At 41.9% G+C, this 16,805-nt stretch overlaps 1 protein-coding gene across 1 annotated transcript in view; it reads left to right on the plus strand.

Annotated features, from left to right (window-relative positions):
* Window positions 1-2,709: 2,709 nt before the first annotated feature.
* Window positions 2,710-16,805, plus strand: part of cfap299 (cilia and flagella associated protein 299) — a 130,729-nt gene continuing 116,633 nt past the window's right edge. Inside the window, exons 1-2 of the mRNA XM_033620613.2 lie at window positions 2,710-2,854; window positions 10,084-10,226. Of these exons, the coding sequence (XP_033476504.1) occupies window positions 2,747-2,854; window positions 10,084-10,226 (251 nt within the window). The 5' untranslated portion in view covers window positions 2,710-2,746. The remainder of the gene's footprint in view (window positions 2,855-10,083; window positions 10,227-16,805) is intronic.

The raw sequence follows: 16,805 nt of genomic DNA on the forward strand, positions 1-16,805 counted from the left end.
GTGGACGTCATTGCCGAGCCGTTAAAGTCAAGCTGGATGAGAAAATTAAACAAAATGATAGTTAAAGATGATAATGACAGCCAAGAGTCACAGTGTTTCTGTAAATGGAGCCGAGCACATTCCCACTGAACATTTTATTCTGTGTTTTACAGTCAGTGAAGTTGCCAAATAGTCGATTTGCCAGGATTTAGGGACTGACATCATGGGACTGAATAACTTTGTCATCACATACATTACTCCAGGTTTAGGCTCAAGATGAAGTGTATATTGAATTCAGTAAGCCTTCAGAGTCCACTTTGTCATCACACAATAATACAGTAATACAAACAGGCACCTTTTAGGACTTCTGGACAGGGGGATACAGTTTTCCAAGCTGGGCCCCTCACCCACTTCAGCACCACCACGACCCAATTTAATACCAGCAATTTCAAATAGGCTCTCAGCTTTTGACCCTTCGCTAAGTCCCGCCCCCAGATGTAGACTTACCAATCGTAACGTAGCATCGGGTCGGCTCAGACCAGGGTCCGACAACAACAACACAGCTGTGCGCCATCGTTTCCGATTTCCTTCATTTTCAGGCTGGTTTTGTGGATTTGGAGCTAAGTGTTGTGCCTGGGGCACGTCGTGTATTAAAGCCGCTACAAAGAACTTTTAACTGGATATGCAAAAGTCTCTGGTTTCTGCTGATGTCTGTGCGTGACCTACAACAGCAAATGAGACCATCGGTGTGAAGATAAGCTATTTCTATATAGTGTATATCCATACCTTTAGGAAACTGTCTCCGGGTCCGCCTCAGGTCGCTTCCAGGACAAAACGATTTACGGCACTCAGACGGCACTCGTCATCTTACCTAGCTGCTTACATTTATAGTGACTCTTATAAATAGTCGCTGTTCCTCCTCCTCGACCCGACGTCTGCGGGGAGTTAAAATAGCAGCAATCATCGGGTAAAAGTTCCGTGAAAGCACTGGACTCACCAACAGTCAGCCACGTCTCAGTCACACAGAGAAAATCCAATCCTCGGGAAGTCAGGAAATCCTTCAGGATAAACGTTTTGTTCGCTAGCGATCTAGCATTTACCAGCCCAATCCTGGCAGGAGCCGGCGGGTCCACGGCGTTAGCTGTCCGGGGAGCCACACACAGAGGCCGCAGGTTGTGCAGATTCACCCCGCGCCAGCGGGGACAAGGAGAGCAGGGGCCGCGGGGCTGGAACACCTCATCCGGGCCGACGACAGATACCAGCCAGGCGTCGACAGGGTCCACAGTGCGGTGGCGCTTACGCCAGAGAGGTGGAGCTGGGGCGCGGCAGAGATGAGCTGGGATCCCCGATAGGAGCGGGGGCAAAGTTTTCCCGTCTTGTTGTTTCATTCATCCCCAAAACAAACACATGCGCGAGCCAGGTAAGCGTCTTTACGACAATACGCACTAGAGCTCATGGGAAATGTAGGCTTCATTCCGGCAAAACACTACCGCTTTGGTCCACAGGGTCGCCAAAATCAACTCAGAATGAAAGTTCCTTGTAGGGGCTTTAATGATACTCGTTATCTGGAGAGGTTGGAAAAAGATATACATTTCTTCCCTGTTCCAAAACCAAAATCAAACCCTGAAAAGTGTAGGGTTAGCTAGCTAGCTACTGAAGATATAGCCTACTGAATGTACACACATGCTGCTTTTGCTTTGTAATGATTATAACAGTGAAACAAAGAGCGACCCTGCTGTACAGGAACCAGTGAAGGGAAGCAGGAAAACTTTGCTGATATTGAACCAGCTGTGTGTCATCACAGTGTGTGCAGATGAACTTTGTTTGGCTTCAAACAGAAGGGCACTAGCGTCAGCATAGAAGGGAAGCCGAACACCATTCATCTGTGCACACTGCGATGCCACACAGCTGGTTCAATATCATTAAAGTTTGCTTCTCTCTGGAATCACTCTTTCATTTGTCCAATGATATGATAACATTTCTTCAGGCAGTGCAGTTAGTTACAGTGTGGGCTCCATGCTTACTCCCAGCAGCTTGTTGGACTATCACAAAGGCAAAAGGTAAATTTTTGTAACTTTTCCAAACTGATACATAATTTGAACTCTCAAGATTTTTTTATTGTTCACTCTCCTGCCTCTGACACGGGGGGCCGGAATCAAGCCCCCAGCTGCTGCAGCAGGGACACAGCATCTGTACTTGGGTTGCCCGCTCTACACACAGAGCCAGACATTGCTGCAAATTATCAGATCATAAGATCAAATCACGAGTGATCAAATAAATGTTTGCTTCATCCACCAAATTCAATCTTGAGGTCCACATGATGATAATAACGTGTGTTCTGCACATCTGACCCCTGCTGCAGTTGGGAGAGCTGGGACACGTCAGGGAAACAAACCCATTTCTAGAACAGGTAAAGGCATCTGTATCTGTACATAGACACATGGGGTGGTCTGTGGAAGTTAAGATATGTACAGACTGATATGTACTTTATGTATCTTTAACTTATGATTTTACTTTTGGCACCAGGATTTGAATTGTCGGGCCCAAATAAAATTATATAAAATAAAATAAAATTCAAAAAACTGTATGAATTATTACTGAATCTATTTGTACCATTTAACAATATTGATATTTTAATATTGTTTTTTTGTTTGTTTGTTTGTTTCCCCCTACGACTTCCATGACTTCCGCTTCCTGTGATGAGCCTTAATGAGTGACAGGTGACGCGGTTACTATAGCAGCCTGTAACAACACAGAGCGCGTGAAGATGGAGCCCAGTGCAGCCGCCCGTTTCCACGACTCTGTGACACAGTTTAAAACCTACGAAGATTACCTGGACTCCAAAGTGACGCCAACGGATTTATTTTACTTAAAAGTGAGTCACTCTGCTACAAAGTTTAACTTTAGTGTCCCTGTAACGTTAACTATCTTTGCTACGTAACCGCGGTTACGTACTTGGACATCACGTCAGAACCGCTTTCACTAAACTGTCAATTTAAGGTAATCTTAGCAATTAAGCAACAGTTGACGTTAGAAACACATAATTTTTGACTTTTAAAAATAAACATGTTCCTTTCTTTAATTCGGCATGTACCAAATCTCATAACACATTCTTTTAATAATACAGCATCGCTTTTTTGCTCTCAAGACCGCAGCAGCAGCTAGTTGACGTTCTGGCGTGAGAAGGCTATGAAGCAAGAAACCCAGTTTTACACTTTAGCTTATTACGAATTTATCTACCGTTTCCTAAGCCAAGCATCAGCCGAATTGAACATTGTATTCCTGAGATTGTTCAGGTGACTTAAGGGATGTTTTTCAAGTTAAGCCTCTCTTGCTAGTTAGGAAGGTAACACACTTGCCGAAAAACTGAATGGAATCTGGCTTATGCTCCTCTCTATACTCAAAACGACGCATTAAGTAGCAGCTAAGCTTAAATGTAGTAATTTTAAAGTTTCTCCAATTGTTTTCTTGACAGTGTTGATCAGCACACATTAACTTTTGCCGTATCAAAGCACCGTGGAGTCACATTCATGCTGCAGTGCCATGGGAATAAGTTTTGTTGGTGTAGTGCGTGTAGGCGCGCGCTAGGTGGCAGTCACACACTGGTTGGGTAAAAAATAGTTTAAACTGCGGCCTTTTCAAGCAGCTGCTGCCAGTCCTCATCTAACAATTGTCTCATTGGGGGGATATAAATGAATGGAATTAAACATTTATATAATTTCTCACCCAGTCAAACAATTTCAAAGCAGCTGAGGCAACAAAATGCTATTAGATTGTTATATTTTTCTCTTTTGGAAAGTATTTAGCAAATTCTTCTGAGGCCCACTACGACAATGTTGTGTTTACTGCTAACAACTGTTATTGTGGTAAGACTATTAGGATTAAAAATCACAGATGTATGCCATATTGGAACTACAAGTCCTGAAAAAGCTTTAAAGTGACTTATAATGTCTAATTTCAAGGAGTCAAAAGTTTTAATCTTCACTTTTGCAAATGCTGAAATGACCTGAAATGCATCCACCATTGTGATGATGCTGATAATAATAATGACAATGATGATACTTTATTGTTAGGTCTCATTAGGTCTGAAAAGTGTTGTGCCTCACAGCAGCTCCATTTGCCACACCACACTGAGAAAATAACATTGTTAACCAAATTAAAATAATGACTTCAACTGGTAACACACAAATGAATTAAGTTTATTTTTAAAAATCGAATTAACAAGTTCAGTTGACATTGAATTGCTTTGGAACTGAGTCTAAAAAACTAAATCCATTCGTGTGTTACGAGTTGGAGTATTTTTTTTTAATTCTTCAGTTTTTTTAGTGCAATTCAAGCCTAGTTCACATTACACGATTTTCACCCTGATTTTGCGTCGCGGAGACTATCGTAACCTTTTAAGTGTTCATACCTGGCGACGTATGTTTCTGTCATCGGGAGTCTCGCCAACTGTGTAACGACCTGTGTGTGCACACCACAAGATTTCAGAGACAGAGCCCCAGATAACACAGTGACGTCATCAAACTACGTTTTTTAACTTGGAGACGACACATGGTAAAGGCATGGATATTCTCCCCTGTGTTGAATCAGATCTGCCTCCAGGGCCTGGGTCTAAACACAACATGCTCCCCGTGATCCTGTGAATGCCGCCATTGTTGTTGTTGCTTGTCGGCTTGTCTGTGTTGCCAGATCTTGGGAGAGAAACAAGCAACCAGGGCTATGGAAACGAGCCCAAAAGAAGCGACGGATATATATAGAGAGAAAGGCGACGTTTAGAGAGCAAGCCCAAATAAGCAACTCCATTTTAGAAACAAGCCCAAAAAAAACACAACCCGCGACTACCAATTTTTGTAAGTGACTTTACAAAAAAACAAGCCCAAAGTCGCGGCTAATAAGTGGACCTGGCAACCCTGCAACTTGTCCTCCTCACATTTCTTCTGTCCTCCTGCGTGCTGACGTGGGACGTATCCCGCCTCTCATTGGCTGATGCTCTTTGTCAGTCGTGTCAGACTTCTCCAGTTTTCTAGCATGCCAGATATCCAGTCCCAGTCACAGACGAGGGGGCGACTTGCTCCTAGGCTTGTTCACACATGAGGACTCGTCGTGGCAGACTATCTGCTGACTCACCTCCGACCCAAAGTGGCTCTCAAGATCCTCTGCGACGTCAAAATCGTGTAATGTGAACTAGGCTTTAGACAAGAAACAAAGATACTGACATTTGACATAACGTTAAAGACACTTCAACATTAATTTGTACCACAGAGTGCTTCAGTTCAACGTTTTAAAACATGGGACGCTGTATCTTCGATTTCGATTCATTAAATTGAAGAGAGGCTTAACTGGAGAAACACCACACCAACAACACTTATTCCCACGGCAATGCCAGCATGTATGGGACTTAGTGCTTTAATACAGCAAAAGTTAATGTGTGGTAATAAAAAACCGTCGAGACAAGTGAAATTAAAAAAAAAAAAAAATACTGTAAAATGACTTCATTTAAACTAGGCTGCCACTAAATGTGTCGTTTTGAGTATAGAGAGAATTAAAATAAATAAATTCATAGTAAGTGGAAGTGTAAAACAGGTTTATTGCTCCATAATCTTCTCACACCTGCTCGTCAACTAGCTGCTGCATTTAATCAAAGACACAGTGTCTCACGTTTTAATGAGGTTAAAGCAAACTTATTGGCCTTATTTTGTCCTTAGTACCAATTTATTAAAATTTATACTAAAATATTCTCCGATGTAAATCTTCTCAGGTTTTTGGTCTTAAACTTACTCTGACTAGTACACAAATAGTCCTGGATACACTTGAATTGAACCTGCTCATCACAAATTGACAGTCCTGCTCTTGTCCAGCAGATGGCACACTTGCTAATGCTAAGCGTAGCTGCTGCAGTGGGCTGCTTTGTTTGAACACCTGTGTCCACACAGAGAAGAGAACAACTCATATCTGACCTGATAATCAGCTGCAGTCAATCACTATCAAACTCGCTCACCCCAGTGTTGTGACACACCACAGTCGGCCCAGGTTATCTAACCTGTGCAGTCCCGCTGATAAGACCCAGGTTCTGATAAATCAGCTAATTATAAACGTAATTTTCCTGTTACTTAGGATTTGTCACACCATGCATGTGAAGTCAGAAAAGAGAAGCAGTTAAAGAGGTTTCATTAGAAGGTCAGTGCGGCCTCTGCCAGGATAGATGTTGCTGTGTATTAGTCCAGGTCCTGCTGTGTCGACTCTGAGAAGCAGCTCATTCAAATAGACTTATTCAATGAGCCCTGAAAATGAAGACAATGATTTTCGGGCCAATTTTAGGACCGGCAAATGTCTGAGACTCATTTCTGGTGAGCCACATCAAAGTTGAAGGAAAATATAACTTTTCCTCTCGGGTGCGGACGCAGGCCTGGCTGCTGGGATTTTGGGTAGGAGGACATGTGGCCGACGCTTTGATCTGACAAGCCACAGGATTTGACAGCAAGATTTGGTTTTTAGATGATGACTTTATGGCTTGGCTTTAATGACGGCGGGTCTGCAAACGGTGATTGGAATAGTGAAGCTAACAATCCCTACAGAGGCACTGACACATGCACGCGCACACCCACTTAGAAAAGGAATGGACCTGTTTTCAGTCATTAAATCTAAACTCTCAAAATTTAATGATACCACCTCCATATTCTGGGAAAGTTATTTTAAGTAGAGGCCAGAGGGGTGAGTTTCATTTATCAAAACTCAACCCAATGGCCAGAGTAAATGTTGGCATTGTACATTTATGCAAACCACAGATATATAACATTTTGTGTGTCGTGATGTAGTGGGTATGTAAACTCTACTTTTCTTTACATTACCACAGTGTTGTGGTTAAGGTGTGGTAATGTTTTGGCACAACTACGTGGTTATGGGTAGGAAAAGATCATGCTTTGGCTTAAAGTACCCAGTTTTGGTGGCACGTTCGGCATTGGAATTGCTGCTGGAAATGCTGCTGATTTCTTACAAAACAACACCCGGTTTTGGTGGCACAGTCAGGCTGAAAATTCTGCCAATGTCTCGCTAAAAAGTAGCCAGTTTTGGTAGCACGTTTACATGCCACCGATGTCTTACTAAAAGTCACCTAGTTTTAATGGCATAGTTGCTGCTGGAAATACATCTGATGTCTCAATAAAAAACACTCAGTTTTGCTGAAGATGCTGCTAATGTCTTAATGTCTCACTAAAAATAGTCAGTTTTGGTGGCACAGTCGCTGCTGGAAATGCAGCCGATGTCTTACTAAAAAACAAAAATTTGGCGTCACAATCAGGCTGAATATGTTGCCAATATCACACTAAATAAACACAGGGTTTTGGCAGCACAGTCACTGCTGGAAAGGCCACCAGTGTCTCACTAAAAATTACCTGGCTTGGTGGTACAATCACTGCTGGAAATGCCTAGATGTCTCACTAGAAAATCCCTGGGTTTGTTTGCAAAATCACTGCTGGAAATTGAAACTGATGTCAGGCTGAAAAAAAAATCTGTTTTGTGGCACAGTTGCTGCTGGAAATGCTGCCAAATTGTTGCTAAAAAATACTCGGCTACAATCAAGGCTGGAGATGCGCCCGATGTGTCCCTAAAAATATCCGATTTTGGTCACACAGTTCCAGCTGGAAATGCGGCAGATGTCGTACTAAAAAACACCCAGTTTTGGTGGCACAGTCACTGCTAGAAATGCAAGTGTCGCTAAAAATACCTGGCTTGGTGACACAATAGCTGCTGGAAATGTTGCCAATGTCTTACTAAAAAACACTCTGTTTTGGCGGCACAATCGGGCTGAAAATGCTGCCAATGTCACACTAAAAAAAACACAGGGTTTTGGCAGCACAATCACTGCTGGAAATGCCTAGATGTCTCACTAGAAAATCCCTGGTTTTGTTTGCAAAATCACTACTTGAAATCGAAACCGATGTCAGGCTGTTTTGTGGCACAATTGCTGCTGGAAATTCTGCCAAATTGTTGCTAAAAAATACTCGGCTTGATGGTGCAGTCATGGCTGGAAATGCGCCCGATGTCTCACTAAATATATCCAGTTTTAGTCACACAGTCACAGCTGGAAATGCGGCAGATGTCGCACTAAAAAACACCTAGTTTTGGTGGCAAAATTGCTGGTGGAAATGCCATCAATGTCTCGCTACAAAAATACCTGGCTTGGTGGCACAATCTTGGCTAGAAATGTTGCCAATGTCTGACTAAAAAACACTCTATTTTGGCGGCACAATCAGGCTGAATATGTTGCCAATGTCACACTAAAAAGACACAGGGTTTTAGCAGCACAGTCACTGCTGGAAAGGCCACCAGTGTCTCACTAAAAATTACCTGGCTAGGTGGTACAATCATGGCTGGAAATGCTGTAGATGTCTTGCTAAAAAACAGCCGGTTTTGGTCACACAATCACTGCTGGACATGCCTAGATGTCTCGCTAAAAAAACCCTGGTTTTGTTTGCAAAATCACTGCTGGAAATGAAGTAAATAATTCCGTTTTGTGGCACAATTGCTGCTGGAAATGCTGCCAAATTCTTGCTAAAACAAAATTAAATACCCTGCACAATCATGGCTGGAAATGCTGCTGATGTGTCGCTAAGAATATCCGGTTTTGGTCACACAGTCACAGCTGGAAATACGGCAGATGTCGCACTAAAAAACACACAGTTTTGGTGGCAAAGTTGCTGCTGGAAATTCCACCAAGGTCTCGCTGAAAAAAATGCCTGGCTTGGTGGCGCAGTATTGACTAGAAATGTTGCCCATGTCTCACTGAAAACACCAGCTTTTGGTCACGTAATTGTTGCTGGAAATACCTAGTTGTCTTGCTAGGAAACACCAGGTTTTGGTTGTACAGTCATAGCTGGAAATACTGCCAATGGCTCGCTAAACAAACACCAGTTTTGGTCACACAGTCACCACTGGAAATGCTGCTGTTGTTTCAATTAGAAAATACTCAGCTTGGTGGCAAGATCATGGCTGGAAATGCTGCTGATGTCTGGCTAAAACATAGCCAGTTTTGGTGGCACAATCACAGCTAGAAATGTGGCCGATGTCGTACTAAAAAACGCCCAGTTTTGGTGGCAAAGTTGCTGCTGGAAATGCCACAAATGTCTCCCTAAAAATACCTGGCTCGGTGGCACAATCTTGGCCTGAGGTGTTGCAGATGTCTCACTAAAAAAACACCTGCTTTTGGTTGCGTAATTGCTGCTGCAAATGCTACCGATGTCCTATGAAAAAAATAACTGGTTTTGGTGGCTTAATCACTGCTAGAAATGCAGTTGATGTCATGTCAAAAAAAAAAAGAAAAACTGATTTTGGTGACACAATCATCGCTGAAAACACAGCTGATGTCTCGCTTGAAAACATTTTGTTGTTTGTTGGTCTCGAACGGTGGTCAGCAGCTTGGTAGCTTGTCACACCATCCACCATCATCTACACCTCCCAATGACAAAGTCTGCTCATATACATGTAATCAGAGCTACGTAACCTCAGAAACTTTGATATGATATGTATGAAATGTACAAATGTAATGTTTCAGTAGGCTCCAGAAATGTACAGTGCCATCATTTTCTTCTGGAGACTGGGCTGCAGTACTCAGCAGCGACTGCTGATCCGGGCTGAAATCCAGGATGTTGCATTAACTGGATATATGCTTCTCCTAAAATAACTACTGATTTATCGGCTAGTAGATCAGTACAAAATTAATCGTTTAAATCAAAGCAAATGTGCCAAATATTCTCTGCTTCCAGCCTCTAAAATGTGAGGACATGCTGCTGTTCTCTGTTTTATATCATTGTAAATTGAATATCGGTAGGTTTTGGACTGTTTGGCAGACAGAACAAGCAAAAGGACGTCACCTTGAGCTTGGGGAAATTGTAATAGGCATTTTTCACTACTTTCTGACATTTAATAGTAATAAAAAATAGCAGTCCTGAAGTGGTGTCCAAGAAGAGCAGTGAAAAAATAGATCACAGCATTCACAGCTCACCCTGCCAAAATTCAAGACTGACAAGATCTGACAATCTCCAGCCCTGACTGCAGGCCGTTTCCCCTCTCCCTGCCTGACTCCTCTCCTCTTCTTTTCTCTCGCAGAGCAGGGAGTTGGCCCGTAAGCTGGTGGAGCACAGCCACAAGGGCACAGTCCTGAGCAGGGAGGAATTTGAGGAGAAGAAAGCAGCTGCACAGGCTGCAGAGGCTGCAAAGAGCAACACTCTCTACAGCAGGAGCCGGCCAATGTGAGTTAAATTCTCACCCAACCCACCATGCTCACTGAGATGTTGTCCATATGACTAACAGGGGAGACGAATTCACACCAACCACCAGTCAAATGCTAGAATATCAGGAGGTTTTGTTATGTTCTGAAAATCACATTTGGCTGTTTTGAAGTCTGAATGTGGTCAGCAGATTTTGGAATAATTCAGTCACTGTGGCTGGGAGAAGAAGTTTACTCTCCTGGTGTCTGCCTCTCTGTTAGTGTTCTGTGGTTCATTGTATTGACTTCTCATTCAGTGTGAAAGAATAATATTTTAGGTGAGTGATCTCCTGTCTTCTCCCTAGAATCAGTTTGTTGTGGTGGAAGCTGGGAGCTCCCTGTGCTCGAGTTTCTGTGATACTTTCAGTTCCAAACCAGATCTTATATCTCAGGCCATATTAATGTCAAAGGATATGACAAAGAAAATGCATACCTGACCTAATATTTTTTCTTTAACATCAAGGTGTTTTTCGTGGTTTCAAATTTGCAAAATGTCAGAAAAAGTACTGAGACCTGGGCGAGATGGCTGCCAAGCAGCAGACCAGCGGTGTTTGTGGCGACAAAAGCAGGTATTTTTTTAAGGAGACGTCTGGGACATGCTCAGCCGCGGTTGTGGCAACAAATCCGGGTATTTTAAGCCAAAACACGATCTTTTCCTAACCATAACTAGGTGGTTTTTGTGCCTAAACCTAACCACACATTACAACGTACCATAAAATTGAAAATTGAAACGTAAAGTTTCAACCTATCGGCTACATGTAAGACATGCAAATGTGACATAGCTGTGGTTTGCAGAGATGTAACAATGCCAGGATTTAGTTTGGGGATTGGGTTGGTAGCTGATCTGAACCTCTGACCTTTGACTTTCCTGCGTTAGTCAGTATTGGGTCATTGTTGTTATTGTAAGGCTATGCACAGTCAATAGTTGTGTGTGTGTGTGTGTGTGTGTGTACTCACGTTTGACAAAAACAGACCAAAAATAGAAGTGTTTTTCTCAAGCGATGTGGGTGTGTTGCTTCAGGTGCTGGTAAAAATATCACAGACACAATTGACAACTGTGGGGTAGATGGCAGTCCTGTTTTGAGGTATTCTACCAGATATATGCATTTGCGTGCATTTGATTGCCTCCTGACGGTGTAGATTAAATGCAAATTTTTGCACCAATGTAATGCAACTGATTTCAACTTGAGCAAAAAAATGTGCTCTTATTCTGAGGCTTTAAAAACTGCTTTATAAATGTACAGAGAAGTGAGGAATAATGATAAAAAGGAGAGAGACTGTAGGGAAATGACAACAAGAAGTGGAGTTTCTGGTTAGAAGTTTACAGCTAATGTCTGGAGTTAAAGGCTGCAACTAGTAATTATTTTCATTATTGACTGATTACTTGATGAATCCATTAAATGAAATGAATCAATCTATGAAATGTTAAAGAAAAAATTAAATGCCATTCAGTGTTTCTTAGAGTCCACTGTAATGCCTTTAAGTTCAAGCCTCAAACATTTAGTCATAGACTATGTTGACATGATAAAATCCTTGTGGTAATTGACCTTTCAGCCATTGGGTTGAAACAACACTGTCAGAAGATCTCGCCTCTTAAACAGTTGTCAAATTCTTGATATGTAAGTCATTCTACATTTTGTCATACCTCCAGAAATAGGCTCAGATAACAGGTCAGCTTTTACACAAAAGTAACTCAAGGAATCTTACAGCAGTCAAGAATCAAGCAGTGTTTGGAAGCTGTTCACGCTGTAAGCTGTTTGCGCTAATAAGCTATCGCATGCAAACACACAGAAGCATGCATCTAACTCCACATGTACAGTAATACCAACAGGCAGACGCATGCCAGCACCTCATTTGAGAGAGCCCTATAAGGGACCCCCAACCAGCAGACCAAAGTGTAAAGATATTAAATTTCATATCATATGTGACAAAGAAAACAGCAAATCATCACATCTGAGAAGCTGGAACCCCAAAATGTTTCGCATTTAGCTTCAAAACTGACTGAAATGATTAATCAATTATCAGGAAAGTTGGCAATTAATTTTTGGTTGATTTGTTGTTGAACTAAATGATTCATGTCTGTAAAGAGATATCTGCACATGAATGCAGAATCTGTAAGCAGCCTGGTTTCCGTTTGTAGACCGAGTAGTTTTGACAGTCACATTTGAGAAGGCTTTGGTTGCATGCAGGTAGATGTTTTGTGTGGAGAACGAAAGAGGAGGGAATGCAGTCTTGGAACCTATTGGCTATTGTCTGACGTTGATATAGCTTTTTAATAACCTCCATAAACAGATATCTGCAAATTAATGTAGATAAATTATTTTAAAAAGCAAATAAAAAGCTGAATTTGTAAACAATGATTGGTGCGCCTATTTGCGAATCCTAGGATAGCGAAGGAATGGCCTGCCTTTCTCTCCCTCCGATTGGCTTACCCTGACATTCTTACTTTAACCATAACCAGTTCCACTCCTCTTGCCGATACCTAACCAATCCAAACAACAAAGGCAATGAGTACTAGCCAAGCGTAGGGCGGGTCAGTCCTTCACTATCCTTGGATTCGCAAATTTGCAACCGGTGCACAGAAGAGAGGAAAACCCTGATGTATTGGCCATTGACCCCAGAGGCTGAATCATTGTCAGACCGATAGCCAATGGCTTTTAAGACTGCTAATGGAATAACTGACTAATTGTTGACATTGTTGAAGTCCTACAGTAGCCTGTATTTGATCGTCAGCATCCTTGTAACCCTAAAAGTGCTTTCACGCCGCTGCACGGTAACTCGCCGCCTCCAGTCATTTGAACGAGGATTAGGCGTCAGAGAGGAAGTTGTTTCCAACACGGCAGTAGGACTATGAAGCCGTTGCCGCCCATGTGCAGACAGAAAAACTGAGCCTAGGATAAGATCTCCACCAAACATAGTGACTGGTAAATTGTCCAAATATGTCGAAATCTTTGGTGATTTCAGTGGTTTCCGATGTCTAGCTACAGTATGTAGCTGCATGCTAGCTTGCACTTCTGCCAGTGTTCATCGAAGCAGCTGCCTGTCATTGGACCACTGTGGCAACAGCTGCTTTTAAAAACCCTTTTGGGGGGAAGACTCTTGGAGGTCGGCGGTTGTCAGGGCGGTTACCGCACGGTGGTTTTAAAGCAGCTTAAGCAACACAATGAACCAGCTCACGAAGTCTTGCTAAATGGAAGTGTGAGCTAAATTAATTTACACAATGTAGTATACATTATCTTTTTCATTCTTCCTGTGATTTTTAGACAGGGTTTCTGTCTTCCTGTCATGAGTGGCAGCAGTAGTATCTAGAGGAAAATGTCAAATGCATTTCTGGCTGAAGTTCTGCTCTACTAATCAAGGCATGACAGGTCATAAAATCTGAATCCTTTATAGCTGTATCCGGTGCGGTAGCGGTTTGAGCTGCTTGTTTAATCCTTTATGATTGCATTTTTACAAAAGACGGGATAAATGGGGGTAATTCATCAAGTCCGTGTCCTACATGAACAAGACTTTTATTTGAACAAGGCCTGCCCATCTGTCTAAATTCAAATAAAAATGGTTAACATAAACAAGCTGAAGGAGAAAACTACAAACCCGAGTCCTCTATAAACTCCCCCCCTTCCCCCTGAGGAAAATGATCACACAGATATTGTTCTCATTCTTGATAAAGCCATGTGGTTGTGGTATCTCCTTTGATGACAAGCCAGAACAGACTCCACACACACACGCACACACACAGGGTTTTGGATGTATCCAAACATTTACCTGCTAGGTGTTGAATTTGATTGAACCCTCAGATGCTTATCCAAACGTGCAGATGTCTCGCTGTTGTCCCTCCTCCCTCCTCCAAACGTCTGTGAACATCAGTGACACTGGTGAAATGGGAGCCTCCACACCTGCAGTTACAGTGATATTAGGCCACAAAGCCTTTTATCTTGTCCCAACAGGACCCAGGGAAATGTTGTACGGGAACATTGGGATGTTATATACACAGTAGTCTGTTCCGTCTCCAAGATCTACATCCATGTAGAGACTGTTCCAAAGGCTGTTTGTAAGGTTACTAACTATGTTTAGAGTACAGAATTTGGAGACTCCACACAGACAACATCCAGGAAAATTGATTTTAAAGGAATACTCCACTCAAAATCACTCTTTTGAGTATCAAGTACTGACTTGTGCATCAGCTCTATACAGAGCCTACACATGTAGCACATGCCGTTGTGAGCATTTATACTTGTGTGATGGTGTGTCTGTGTAACTCTGCAGTTACACCTCCACAACACTAGTCCGTGGCAGGGTTTCTGTGAAATACTGGAAAGTTTCATTGATTCAAAACACACATTAAACACACATTAAACATGGCTAAATAGAGACAATTTCAAACACACGTACACAAATCAGCTTCACTATAACTCGCAGCATTCACAGACACATTTTCCCCAAAAAATATAACATGCTAACATTATTAGCACAAGCCTTTGGCATTTTACATTGTAGAAATTAGCTTAGCAGCTAGCGGACTTTTCTTCTACTCAAATGAAGCCAGGGACAACAGCAACATTTAACAAAGGTAACGTTACAAAATTCAACTCCATTACAACTCATAAGGCTCACTGACAAAACAACTGTCTTATACTAAACATGTTTCCCACACAAATACATCATGCTAACGTTATTAGCACAAGCCTATGGCATTTTACATTGTATAAATTAGCCTAGCAACTGGCGGACATTTCCTCTACTCATATGAAGTCAACAACATTTAACAAAGGAAACGTTAGAAAATTCGACTCCATTACAACTCACAAGGTTCACTGACAAAACAACTGTCTTATACTAAACACAATTTCCAAACAAATATAATATGCTAACGTTATTAGCACAAACCTATAGGATTTTACATTGTATGAATTAGCCTAGCAACTAGGAGAGATTTCCTCTACGCTTATGGAGCCAGGCTAAATCACACACAAGATTTAAAATGCTATTTTTGTGGAGGCTTTATTGTCTTCACGATTTATTGTTTCTTATCTGTGAAATTAAATAAAAGCTTTGTTTCCACTGAGGGAAATGGGCTCAGCTTACAGAAATAGACAGGAGGTCTGTGTCGCCACAATGTGTAGTAACATTTCTGGGGAGGTGCACGTCAAGCTATGGCGTAGGTTGAGCCAGAGTCAAAGCAAAATAAAGAATCTAAACGTCCATAAAAACATTCCTAAAATATTGTATTTGCCTTTTGCTGCTGCTTGAGATTAAACAGCATTTCATGAAATAGAGAACTTTGGCCTCTTTGGATTGGATTTGACGGGAACCATGTCCAAAAAACATTACTTTGAAACAACGAGAAGAGATGTTTTGTGCCCGGTTTAAAACACTAACTGTTTTCCATCTGCCCAAGTCATTAAAATGACACAGAGAGACTAAATGAAATACTTAATTCAAATGCAAATAGCCCCTCCTGGCTCACTTGTACGGGATATTTGCCATTATCGATTATAGCGTAGCTTGTTTTTCATCAGCAGCAGCAGACAGATGAAAATGCTGCGTTAATAATGGGACATTGCTGGGAAACACATCACTCATAACAATTTTACAGTCTGTTGTTTGGAGCTGGCTGGACAGCAGCTCAGTGGTTTTTGACTCCTCTCCAAGGTCATTAACCAGCAGGGTTTGTGTTATTTCAAAAGGAAAACACTTTACGTTCAGTGTGATCCTGTTGTAGGTGAATGATAGATTATAGAAAATTAATGTGATTTTTTTTTTAAAAAATATTAATTGCATCCCTTAAATGATGCTTCTGTTTTTTTGTCAGTAATAATGTGAGCTGATAGTGCAGTATGGGTAAATGATTTTAGTACATTTTCACCTGCTGTTTGGATTATTGCTTCAATGCAAACAACCTGTAGGCGACTATAAACTGGCATATCTTTCTTTAATATATGACTTTTCAACTAATTAACAGCTTTCATTGTGTTCCCACACTTGGACATTTGACATCCTGCAAAAGACCTTGACAAGACAGAAAAAAAAACTGGACAGCATTCACAGACTTTTTCCATCACAAGTGGCAAGTTAGAGCCATGTCCCCCCTCGCTGTCTAAATGCAGATTGCTCTTTCCTCTGTGGTTTTTCTGATTGGACTTCCACCAAGCTGACCCCCTGACCTCCTGTTATGGTCACATTGTGAAAACACGAGCCAGGGGATGCAATGTACCACCTGCAAAGTGACTGAGCACAATCAGTACAGTGTTCTGAAAGACGAGTGTGGCCACAGAACCTGACAGCTGCACGGTAAACAAACTCGACGTAGCTGTCCTTCGGCTAGCGAAGAAAAAAATCCATCCATCCGTCCAAACTAAAAAAAGTTTGGAATAATCATGTATTGGGATTTGCATTTATTTGCGCGTCCTTTCAGCAAATGGTAATCTTTGTTACAGAAACATGTACTTCCCTATAGACCTTTGCACCTGTATTCTTATCCTCTCATGGCACTGTGTAGCCATACTGTTTTGGGAATGCATTTTGCCTCCCCTGTAGGCCTTAACCTATGTCTCCCAAGGCA

Source organism: Epinephelus lanceolatus, chromosome 9 (assembly GCF_041903045.1).
Source record: "Epinephelus lanceolatus isolate andai-2023 chromosome 9, ASM4190304v1, whole genome shotgun sequence".
NCBI classification, from domain to species: Eukaryota; Metazoa; Chordata; class Actinopteri; order Perciformes; family Serranidae; genus Epinephelus; species Epinephelus lanceolatus.